Consider the following 13,337-nt stretch of genomic DNA (forward strand, 5'->3'; position numbering starts at 1 on the left):
CTAAAGTCACATTCCCTAAACTATGGTTATTTAATATAAATTTATAACTAACACCCACAGTAAAAAGTTCACTCAGGTACAGCCAACTGGTTTTTGACAAAGGCACCAAGAACATGCATTGAAGAAAGAATACCCACTTCAAAAAATGGTGCTGGGAAAACTGGATATCCATATGGATATTCAAACTAGACCCCTACATATTACCATTTACCAAAATCAACTCAAAATGGATTAAAGACTTAAACATAAGACTACAAACTATACAACTACTAGAAGAAAACACACTGGGGAAATTCTTCAGTACATTGGTCTAGGCCAGTATTTTTCAACCTTTTTTATCTCACAGCATACTTGGAACCTATAGTTAAACTTCCATGGCACACTTAAATTATGTTGATCAAAAGAGTAAAAAATAGAATATAAGTTCTGTGCTTTGAACTTTTTCAAAAATAATTTAATTAACAATCTTTAAAAGTTTTCACGGCCCACCTAAGATCCTCTTGTTGCATACTAGTGTGCTATGGCACACAGGTTGAAAATCACTGATTTAGGCAATGATTTTAAAGACTTCAAAAAAATTGGAAACAAAAACAATAATAGACAACGACACTACATGAAATGAAAGACTTTTGCACAGCAAGGAAAATATACAACAAAATGAAAAGACAACCCATGATAGGAGAAAGTATTTGCAAACTATTCCTCCAACAAGAGATTAATATCTAGAATATAAAAAGAACTCACACAGCTCAACAGCAATAAATAAATAAATAAATAAATAAATGCCAGAGGTTCTAAATATGAGGTCTGACAATTAAGTTCATGAACTCATCCTAGAAAAAGTGCTACATATCACATTGTTGAGTATCACCATGGTTAACTCCAAAGTAGTCCTCTTAGGAAGCTATGCACCAACACCAGTGCCTAGTCCAAGACTTAAAAGCAATTTTGGTACTCTCTAGAATGACCATCAAAGCTGTCATCATATTACCCTTGATGTCCTGAATGTCATCAAAATATCTTCCTTGCAATATTTCCTTTATGTTTGGGTAAAGAAAAAAGTCATTGGGTGCCAGATTAAGTATGGAGCATGTTTACTGGCTAAAACTCCATAGATAGTGCTGTGTGAGCTGGTTCATTATTGTGATACAAGATCCATGAGTTGCTGGCCAAGATTTTCCTAACTGTTTCTCTATCAATGTTTATGTGGTCTGCTGTGGCTCTTACAGTCAACAATTTTGACATACAAGTCAACCAGTTTTTGCAATGTTTTCATCAGTTCTGCTTGTTACTGGTTGCCCTGACCTCTGTTCATCAGTGATACTTTCTCTCCCCTCAGAAAAATGTTTAATCCATTTTCACACTGCTGTTTTATTCATGGCATTATCCCCACTAACATGTCCCTGATTTCACTTCTGCTGTCACCATGTTTAGCAAGAAATTTACAAATATCTGTCACTGTAGTTTAAGCTGTGACATTTCTCACTATGACACACAAAAACACTCAACAACAATAATGAACACCACTGAGCAAAACACTGCCACATGTCAACACAAACACAACTGTGAGACATTGACATGCTGAGATTATGAAACCATACCAAGTTGTTTGTAACGTGCTACCAACATAGGCACATTGTGGCAAGTTCATGAAATTACTTGTCAAATCTCATACACATTTCTCAAGATAAGACTTACAAATGACCAAGAAATATATGAAAATGTGTTCAACACTACAAATCAAAACCACAATGAGATATCACCTTACCCCAGTTTTAATGGCCACTATGAGAAAAGACAAATGTTCACAAGGATGCTGTATAAGGGAGCTCTTAAGACACTGTTGGAGGAAATGTGGAAGTTTCCATAAAAGCTAAAGATAAACTACATCATCCAGCAATGCCACCACTGGGTATTTATCCAAAGCAAAGGAAATCAGTATTTCAAAGGGACACTTGAACCCTCATGTTTACTGCAGCACTGTTCACAACAACTAAGATGTGGAATCAATCTAAATCTCCATCAACTGATGAATAAAGAAAATGTGGTTTATATTCACCATGGGATACTATTCAGTCTTATGACATACTGTCGTTCGTGGCAATATGGATGAACCTGGAGAGCATTATGTTAAAAGAAATAAGATGGGTGTATACAGATAAATATCATACATTCTCATTCATATGTGGGTGCTTAAAAATAATTGAGTTCATGGAAATAGAGGGTAGAATTGTGGCTATTAGAGGTTGAGAAGAGTAGGAAAAAGGGAAGGATAGAGAGAAGCTGGTTAATAGACACAAAATTACAGGAGAGATGAGTTCTAGTGTTCAGTGGCACTATATGGCAGGAATCAGATTAAGTACAATTTATTGTATGTTTTCAAAAAGCTAGAAAGAGGACATTGAATGTTTCCAATGCCAAAAGTTGATAAATGTTTGAGACGATAGATATATTAATTATGATGAGTTGATTATTACACATAGTATACACATATTAAAACATCATTCTGTACCCCATAAATACATACAATTATTACAGGTCAACTAAAAACAAAAGGGAAAAAGAACACAAATGTCACCTATTATAATAAATAAAACTTGAGAAATCAAAAGGTAATAATACAGAAAGTCAATCTGATTCCTGTGTCTTATCTAGTTCCAAATTTTGGAAAACAGTAAAGGATTATTTATGGTCGACCCATACCAAACAATATTATTATCCTTATTTTACATATGAAAACTAAGTTTGAGACAGGATGGACAATTTACACACAGTCACCAAAATCTAAAGCATGTGGCCAAACTGTCAGTCAAACCCAGAGACCTCTCATTAACTCTGAAGTATACATTTTTTGTAACATGCTCATGTTCATGCTATGTATGCTCACTAAAAATAGGCACACTTCATCAATGTTCTCTAGCAAGATTCTAAAAATATAGGGGATGAGAAGAAGGAAAAGGAAAATGCACTCATATTTACTGTATATCTAGTATGTCCTAAGGCATTTATTTACATTATGTGCTTTTACAGGTGAATCTTTCCAAGAGTAGAATGTGAACGTTTTAAAGCAATAACTGAGATAATGACATGAAGGCTGTATTGACCAGTTTGATGGAAGTATTTCAGATTGCATGTGAAAACCCCACACTGTACCCCAGAAGTGCATTAATGTACATAGTTACCATTCAATAAAAAAAAAAAATACATTATGTGCTTTGATCCTCACAGCCTTCCCCAAGAACCTGCAGGTATCCAAAGCACATGTACTTTGAATTTACCAAGTTGCACTTGAATATCTAATATTAGTCTTCAACTATTGTCAGGCTGTTAAAAGTAGTGTGTTTGTCAGCACCATTGGTTTATCATCTTGATTCATGCACTTACTGGGTAGTTCTTTTCGATGGCACAGAACACAACATCCACACATAGGAACACCCCTGTCCGGCCTACGCCAGCACTGCAGTGAACTACCATGGGTCCCGTAATGTGGCTCTTCCTCACATAACGAACATATTTTATGAAGTTATCTGCTGAGGCAGGAGTGCCATGATCTGGCCACTTGGTGAACTGCAAGTGTATTACAAAGTGACTAATTCCTTTCTGTTAGAGAGAAAGACCAAGAGAGAGATAATTTATCAATTTCTTATATTAAAGATATTAGAAATCATCTTTTGATTTTGAATATATCAATAATTATAATGATAATAATAATAGCTATATGATATTGGTATCATGCAGAGCTTTTCAAAGAGTATTCAAAGCTCATTCTGGTGTTTTTAAGAATTCTGAAAGTTACCAGGAATAGTTTGCTCCATTTTATAAAGGAAACCACAGTAACATTAACAAAAATAGAAACACTAATATGTAACACAGATTAAGCCCTTAATATATGCCAGGTACTCTGCTAGGGTAATTCGAATGAATTACCACATCTAATCCTCACATCAATCCCATGTAGTAGGCACTATCTCCATTTTACAAATAAAAGTTAAGGATGAGAGGGATTAAGGGATATGTGAGGTCGAAAGACTCCTGTCTTTAGATCTGAAACTGTAATATACCATTACAATATAATATAAGCCAATATGATATAAGCCTCCTGAATCCTAATCTACCATCTTCCTTCTGCACTATAGGCTTCAGGAAAGCCAAGGTTTCAAAATACTTAGAATAAAAGATGGGCTGATATTTTAGGAATAAGACCAAATAGTAACCTATCTCAAATTAAATATTACATATTTAATTTCATTAAAATAGGTTGGGGCCTGACCTGGGAGGCACTGACCTCTCTGGCAATGAACACAGAGTAGTTAATGACATGAGAGAAGATTGTGGCCCCTGCTATGCTAAGCCCCTTGAAGTGAAGTCATGATGTCAACCCTCTCCTCAGGGTTGATAAATAAGGCACTTTGAGTTATCCATATCCTATCCAAAGGGATCATCACTCTTTTCTGTGTGCAGCCTTCATCCTAGCTTACTTGGGATGCATATGGGAAAACTCAGAATCAGTTTCTGACTCCCTTCTCCTTCTCCCTCACGAATCTTTCTCCTACATTTCCTAAATAAAGATTCTAGTGTACACAGCCCTCTTCTAATTCAAAGTATCTACAGAAATTTATGATAATTAATCTTATGTGTCAGACGGCTGGGCCATAATACCCAGATATTTGATCAAACATTATTCTAAACATCTTTGTGAAGGTATTTTTTGGATGAGATTAACATTTAAACCAGTATACTTGATTAAAGCAGATTACTCTCCATAATGGGGGTTGGCTTCATCTAATCAGTTGAAGGCCTTCAACAGAACAAAGACCAACCTCCCATTGGTTGGACAGAAGAGGACAGAAGAAGGAATTCTGTCATCAGATTGCTTCTGGACTCAAACCGTAATTCTTTCCTAGGTTCTGGTCTACTGCTTCACCTTGCGTATTTGTCAACCTTCCACAGTTACTTCAGCTAATTCCTTACAATCAATAAACCTATTTGTACACATGCTAACCCTCTACTGATTAATGTAATACAGTTTTCTACCTGGATCATAAAGCTAGAAAACACCAAATCTCTTAGTTTACTGATGATTTCTATATTACATAGCATTCTACAGTGGCAGAAATGCTGGATCTAGGAGGGGTTATATTTAAAACCTCTCAAACTTAATATCATACAGAAAAGTCAAGTTTGAATCATTACTACATGAGGGAAACAATACCCTTTCAAATCTTGTGAAAGCACTAAGTTGAGGATTGCTGTCACCATATCACATATTTCAGGGGTAAAATTTCTTTTGTCACCATTGACCATTTACAATCTGCACAAAGGCGGACCTCAACTGTTTCCTTAAAGATGGCACATCTCATGCAGACTCTCCAAACATGAACCTCATGGTTCTGAAGCTTGTGGGCCTTTCCCCAAAGCCAAGGCTCTACAGGTTGACCTTTAAACAGACCATTGCTCTGTGCCTCCCACCAGTCCTATATTCTTCAGCATAGATGTCATTTGGAACTGACTCATTTAGTGTCTTCCTTCCCCACTTAGAGCTGTATGTGCTCTAAGAATTAAGACTGTCTATCTTCTATCTCATACAAGTGGAAGAAGCACTTAAGACATTCCTTGCTGCTGCTTCCGTATTCCTTTTCCTGTATATTAACCTCTCATCCTTATGAGTTTCATACCTCTTATCTTCATCTTCTTATCACCATAAACCAGTGGCTAAACCTCCTGGTCAAGCCTCCACATTCACTGAAGATCCTCACCTTCTCCCTACCACACACTCTGGCATCACAGAAAATTCAGGGTCTCATCAGCCCCACAGACACTAACCTCATGACATTTTTATTTCTCTCTTGCAGGGGAGATTGCTTCCTTTCCTCTTGTTCCCATAGTGATGACCACTCCTTGGACTTACCACCATCTATAATGTCCAGTATCAAAAGTTACCCAGTTCTACAGCTCCAATTATCAATTGAGTACCAGAAACTCTTATGCTATCACCTCATTTGTACCTCAAAACAACAATGTGACCAAATGGAGCTCTCCAGTCCTTTGCATCCTCCACTTACCCCTAGTTGACTGGCCTCCTAATTCCATTGGCATCCCTACACAATTTAGACTTCAGTGGTGATTATCTGAATCATTCTCTTCACCAAACTCTCAATTCCTTTGATCTTTTCATCTTGCCACATGTACTAGACAACATCTCACCCTGGGTCAGTCCCATGACCTGTGTTCAGGGATTCCCATAAGTTATGCTGCTGGAAAGAAAACAATAACATAGTTGCACTTTGTGTTGTTCTTGCAAAGTTATATAGGTCCAACCTCAGCATCACTCAGTTTCTCTTTTTCTGGTCACTGTCTGTAAGCCAATCCATTTCTTTGGTGGTGACTCCAAACCTCACCACTCTCTTCAAGCTTCCTGTTCAACTTATGCTTCCTTCACTCCTGTCGAACACAGGTATCACCTGAATATAAATTCAACCCACTCGAGCCATCTACTTCATCACTTTCTTCTATAAACCACTGTCCCTTTTCTAGTTTCCAAATCTACTCAATCAAGGAAATCCATGAATTATTCTAGACCAACGCTTCCCAACAGAATTTTCTACAATGATACAAATGATCTAAATTGATACCATTAAATATGGTAGCCACTAGTAACACACGACTAACAAGCCTAGAAATGCAGCTACTCCAAGTAAAAAACTGAATTTGTTATTTTATATACATCTAAATAACTTAAATTTAAACTTGAATAGCCACATATGGTTACCACATTGAACAGTGCAATTTTCAACCCTCCTTCTGTTATTTATAAGTCATAAGTCATATATGTCTACCACATAGTTTTATCTGCAAAACATCCACGTCTGTGCTTTTCATGCCAATGCCAACTGCCCTAGTTGATCACGCCACTCTTACTAAAATTCTTCAGTGTCTCTTAATTATCATAAAGTTCATGCTCCCTAGGTGAAATCTATGACATTTCATGTTCTAGCTGGCCCTTGCTGACTTTCCATAACCTCATCTCTCACTATTTCCTGGCATTGAACTTGTGCATTCCAGAAACACTTAATTACTTATATTTCCCCATGTACATTCCATGCTATTAAATGTTTGATCATCTACTTTTTCCTTTCATCTTTCTCATTTGGGTCACTCTCAAATGAGATGTCACCTTCTCCAGTAAACCTTCCCCAAACTGCAAGTTAAACTAAGTACTTCCCTATGAATCTCCAAAGGACCCTCTTCAATCTCAATATTACCAGTGAACACAGTAACTGAGGTATCACTGAGTGTACCAAGCTCCCTACTACTCAGTAGGTGCCAATAGCACCCATCTCAGTGATTGGCACATCTTAGGAACTCAAAATGTATCTTCTATACTCATCAGGAATAATCAAATTACATCCCAGAATCAGAAAACTTCTGTGATAATGCTCACTGCCCACTCCAACTCTCCTTTCCAATTTTTTCTTTTCTTCAGTCAGAGGCTGGTTAAGCAGAAAGAGAAGTAGTGGTGGCTTAGTTTTTGGTACCAGGGAAAAGTAAAAAATTACCCCCCCAAAGTTTCCACAGTCTGTTTTCTATTCTGCTCCTAACATCTAATCCTAATACATCTGCTTGTGTAGTGAAACTTACATCTAATACTGATTTATTAAAGACTTACAGACTTATCCACAACTTGAAACTTTCGAACGGTGAAATATTGAAGTAGCTGGTAGTTCTCCAGGAAGACACGGAAGTGTTCCAATTCCAAAGGCTTCTTGGGAGAAGAGGGCCAGTAATGGCAACATTTGGGAATTCCACCTTCTATCTCTCTGGTTACCATGGCAATAACATTAGAATTATTTTCCAAAACCATTTGCCAAAAGTCATTTACAGTGCCTGGCAATGGTCCTTGGGAAGCAATATAAAAATATTCTTCTCCATAATTGGCTATTCTAATATAGCTAGCATTGATGTAGTCCTTGCCTTTTCCAAGAAGAACGCATGTTGAATCATCTATTACAGAAACAGAAACATCTGGTGGATAAAGGTGGGAGACGCAATACATGAAGACTTCATGAAAGTATTTTATATAGGTAAATCCACATATCTCTTAGACTGACAGAAAAGATGCCATAGATGTTTCTTTTCAAAAGAGTTATTTGAGCTCAACAGTTAAAATTCTTACTTCCCTATTGGCATGACCTAGGAAATACAGAATTAGGAGGCTTTATTTTTTATCAGCTTTTAATAAATACAGAAGGAGGCTATTAGCTTCCAGGCACTTTGTAAAATTTCTGTTAGATATAGTACAGGCAGAATTACACCAAGGCAAGAATCTACTAGTTTGCAACTAAATACAGCAGAGGAGGAGCTCTCTGAGGCAGGAAATGAGGGACATTCTCCTACAAATATGGGAACCTGCAAACTCAGAGCAGCAGGAGCCAGGGTTAAAAAAAAAAAAAAAAAATGGATGGTGATAGTTGGAGTCAAATACTAGGAGTAATGAAATTCCACTGGTGGCCCCCACACAAGACAGCCAGTTTTTATGTCCATCCTCAACCTTCGCCTGATGTAGGGCAGGCCAGCAAGGTGAAGACCCAGGGATAAGTAGATGTTTCAGTATTGAGTCCAAAACAGTCTGGAGGTAGAATTCCTTTCTTTGGAAGATTTCAGTCTTTTCTTATCAATGCTTTCAACTGATTGGATGAGGGCCACCTACACTATGGAGGCAAATCAGCTTAATTCAAAGTCTACTGATCTAAATGTTATATATATCTAACAAATACCTTCACAGCAACGTCTATATTAGATTAATATCTAACCAATTCAAGTTGACACATAAAATTAACCATCACACAAACTACAAATTTTACCAGATAATTTGAAGTAGAAAGGTCTTCCTTAAAACTTAAATTAGTTCTCTGTAAGACCAAATGAAGGAAGAAAATAAGAATAAAAACTAGAGAAAGATAGAAAGAAAACATATACAAAGAATTAAAAACATAATCAGAGGAAAGATGAAAGCCTTACAAGAGAAAATCAAGAGACCAACCCTATAAATTTTAAGCACTCCAGAAAAAAAAAGGCTAAAATAGATAGAAGAACAATTCCTAACTAAAGAAACTTTCTTACAGCTATAGGAAGACCAACTAAGAGGTTCTGAGACTAATAGAAATGAAACACACTTGGTAACATTCCTTAATGTGAGTAAAAAACTAAATTTTTTTGGAATGAAAGAATATACAGAGGGTATCCCCAAAATACATATTTTGAGAAAGTTAAAAAACTATATTAACATTGTTACACTCAATATATACCAATAACAAAAGATGAATACAAGTCATCAACAAAAGATAAATTGTATTAAAAAAATCAACACATTGTACCCCACATATGCATAAATGTATTCATGATCTATGTGCATATGACTTAATAATAATAATAATAATAAAACAAAAGATGGATACAAGTCATGTTGAGCACCTCTTGTAAATCAAACACAACTTGAGGTTTACAAATTCAATATAGTTTTTTCTTTTTTTAATAATTAAAATGTGTATGCTTGTTTTGGCACAGTCTATATTTCTAATTAAGAAAAAGAGTCAGATGACCACTAGAATTCTCATCTAAAACCCTGGAAGCTAGAGGACAGTAAAGAGACACTCAGAGACCTGTGAGAAAAAGATTAAAATTCCAGAATCCTAGAATCAGTGAAGATATTCCTTTATCAGAATAAAAGAAGGAGATATAGCAAAAATAGGAATAGCTTGAGATGACATGAACTACTTATACCCATCTCTAATCAAACAACGAATGAATAAGAACATGACCTCAATTAAGGGAAGACAAAAAGAAAATGAAATAGAAAAAAGTCTTATATAGTTTTATATCTATGTAAAGAGTGACCAGGAATCTATCATTCAAATGCTGAAAATTGTCCTGTAAAATAGAAAACAACACATTGCATAAGAAAATCTATTAGTAGAATAAAAAACATTAATATAGAGAAGCACTGTCACAAAGTGGGAGTTAAGCCTGGGTTTGCATCCCAGATCTATCTCCTCTTTGCAGTGTGACTATGGGAAAATTACTTAATCTCTTTCAACTCTTTTGTAAAACAAGGATACTAACATTAGCAACACTTAAGGGTTAAATATTACTACCTATGAATGACTTAGATCAGTAATAAACAATAGTAATAAACATATTACTATTACTACTACTAGTATTATTATTGGTGGTAGTAGTAATAGAAATAACTTCTCATACACAATATATAATGAACTCAAGTATATAATAATTTCAAATATATTCATGCTCATTAAATCTATGTCTTAAAGACCTGGTATATTCCCAGCTATCTGTATTATGATGATGACCTGTACAAATTTTAAGAGTGTAATATATCTTTTGCACTCACAAACCTCCTTTTAAACAGTTCTTTGAGGTATAGGCCCATGAAACCATCACAACAAAAAGGAAAGACAGAAAATGAAATAATAGAAAAAAGTCTTATATAGTTTTACATCTAAGTAAAGAGTGACTAGAAATTGAACATCTCCATCACTGCAAAAATATTCTCATGCCTTTTTGTAATCTATCTTTTTTGCTTCAATCCTGCACCAAGACCACTGGTATACTTTATGTCAATACGGATTAATTTGAATTTTCTAGAATTTTATATATATGGCTACATACAGTATATTAGTTTGTTAGAGATTCTATAACAAAATTCTAAGTGACTTAAACAACAGAAATTTATTTTACAGTTCTGCAAGCTGGAAGGTCAAGCTTGTTATGGTTTGAATGTTTGTCTCCTCTAAACCTCATGTTGAAATTTGATCCCTGATGTTAGAGGTGGAGCCTAATGGCAAATTTTTGGGTCATGGGAAAGGATCCCTCCTTATAGATTCAATCCCTCCCTTGGGAGTAAGTGAGTTCATACTATTTTCATTCCCACAGGAGCTTGTTGTTAGAAGACTCTAGAGCCTTCCCTCTCTTTCTCTTATTCCCTTCTCACCATTTGATCTCTACACACACTGGCTCCCCTTCTTCTTTGCCAGGAGTGGAAACCAGATGTCTAATCTTAAACCTTCCAGATAGCAGAACTGTGAGTTAAATAAATAAATAAATTGCCTAGTCTTGGGCATTTCTTTATATCAACACAAAATGGACTGAGACAGAAAATTGAAATTGAAGAGTGGAGCATGGCTATAAAGATACCTGAAAATGTAGAAGCAGCATTGGAAACAGGTAACAGACAGAGGTTGGAGGAGTCTAGAGTGTTCAGAAGACAAAAAAGCAGCTTGGTTGCTTAGAAACTTCTTAGAACTTGGTTAAGTGGTTGTGATGAAAAGTGCTGATACAAAGAGATAGTAAAGGCCATGCTGACAAAGTCTCAGATGGAAATGAGGAATTCATTGGAAACTGGAGCAAAGTTCAGCTTTGTTATATCATAGCAAAGAACTTGGCTTCATTTTGTCCATGACCTAGGGATGTGGAAGGCCAAATATAAGAGGATGTCTGGCAGAAGAGCTGTCTAAGCAGCAAAGCATTGAAGAAGCGGCTTGGCTACTTTGAACAGTTTATGATTAGTTAAAGCAGAAAGGAATGATCTGAAGCTGGGATCAATAATTAAAAGGAAAGCAGAACATAAAGGTTGAAAATTCACAGCCTGCCCACATGGTAAAGAAGAAAAGAATATTTTCAGGAGACGACTCTTAAGGGGGCAGATGAGAGATTGCTAAAGAAGTAGGCATGACTAAAAGGGAGACAAGGTCCTAATAGTCAACACAATAGGGAAAAATCCTGGAAGGCATTTCAGAAATCTCCAAGGGCACCTTCCCATCACAGGCCCTGTGGCCTAGAGGAAAAGAATGGTTTTGGGGGACAGACTCGGGGCACCACTGCCCTATGCACCCCTGTCTTGTGCCACTTTAAGATGCTGCTCTCCATATCCTGGCCACTCCAGCTCCAGCTGGTGGTTTCTCAGTCCTAGATACAGCTTGGGCCATTGTTCCTGAGAGCCTTAGAAGTAAACCTTGGTGGCAGCCACATGGTATTAAGTCTGCAGGCTCCCAGAATGCTAGAGTGTGGTGCAGTTTCCACCTACATTTCAGAGAATGTATTACAGGAAAGCCTCAAAGCCCAGCAACCTGCTGCAGGGGCAAAGCCACTGCCAAAAGCCTGTACTAAGGCAATACCTATTGAAGCTGTTGTGTTGGAGTTATCTTAGAGAGGTACACAACAGCCAGGCTGGCTGCAGTGGGACCTACTGAAGAATGGTAGAGCCGCTGGCAGTGTGCCACCTCAGCCTGGAAAAGCTGCAGGCATTCAGCTCTAACCCGTGACAGCAGCCACATGGGCTGCACCCAGCAAAGCCAGGGGGTTGGAGCTGCCCAAGGCCTTGAGAGCTCACCATTGCACTAGTGTGTCCAGGATGCAGGACATAGCATGAAAAGAGATTATGCTGGAGCTTTAATATTTAATGCTGCCCTTTAATATTTAATGCTGGCTTTTGGACTGGCAGGGAGCTTGGCCAGTTTCTCCCTTTTATAATGGGAATATTTACCCAATGCTTCTACTACCATTGTATCTTGGAGGTAAATAACTTGTCTTTTAATTTTACTGGCTCACAGCTATATGAAACTTACTTTGAGAATCACATGAGACACCAGGCTCTTAAATTTGAGGGACTATAGGGAAGGGATGATTGTATTTCACAATGTGTGAAGAACATGAGATTTGGGCATGAGGGATAGAATACTATGGCTCGGATGTTGGACCCTCCAAACTTCATGTTAAAATTAAATCCCTAATGTTGAAGGTGGGGCCTAATGGGAGGTATTTGAATCATGGAGGTGGATTCCTCATGAGGATTAATGGGGTGGGTTGAGTTCTCATGTCTTTTGTTCCACAAGAGCTGGTTAAAAAGAGCCCGGCATCTCCCCTCTCTCTTGCTTCCTCTCTCCCCATGTGATCTTTGCAGATGCCAGCTCCCCTCTGCCTTCCACCAGAGTGAAAGCAACCCTGGGCCTCATCAGATGGCCAGTTCTTAAATCTTCCAGTTAGCAGAACTGTGAGGGAAATACATCTCTTTTCTTTGTAAATTATGCAGACTCAGGTGTTCCTTTTCAACAACATAGTACAAACTAAGCCACAGATCAGGGTGGTGGCAGTCTGGGTTTTCCTGTGGTCTCTCTCCTTAGCTTGCAGATGGCTATGTTCCTGATGTCTTTACATGGCCTTTCCTCTGTGCCTTTGCATCCCTGGTATCCCTGGTATCTTCTATGTGTCTTAATTTCCTTTTATTATAAAGTCACTTGATGGATTGGATTAGGGCACACCTC

The 13,337-nt window shown here is 37.3% G+C and overlaps 1 protein-coding gene across 1 annotated transcript in view; it reads right to left on the reverse strand.

Annotated features, from left to right (window-relative positions):
- PTPN20 (protein tyrosine phosphatase, non-receptor type 20) overlaps positions 1–13,337 on the reverse strand; it is a 61,820-nt gene that overhangs the window by 19,391 nt on the left and 29,092 nt on the right. The window contains exons 5-6 of the mRNA XM_012812656.1: positions 7,667–8,001; positions 3,385–3,600 (exon numbers count right to left, since the gene is read on the reverse strand). Coding sequence (XP_012668110.1) covers positions 3,385–3,600; positions 7,667–8,001 — 551 coding nt within the window. The remainder of the gene's footprint in view (positions 1–3,384; positions 3,601–7,666; positions 8,002–13,337) is intronic.

This window comes from Otolemur garnettii, unplaced genomic scaffold (genome assembly GCF_000181295.1).
Source record: "Otolemur garnettii isolate 467f Iridium unplaced genomic scaffold, OtoGar3 scaffold00217, whole genome shotgun sequence".
Lineage (NCBI taxonomy): Eukaryota > Metazoa > Chordata > Mammalia > Primates > Galagidae > Otolemur > Otolemur garnettii.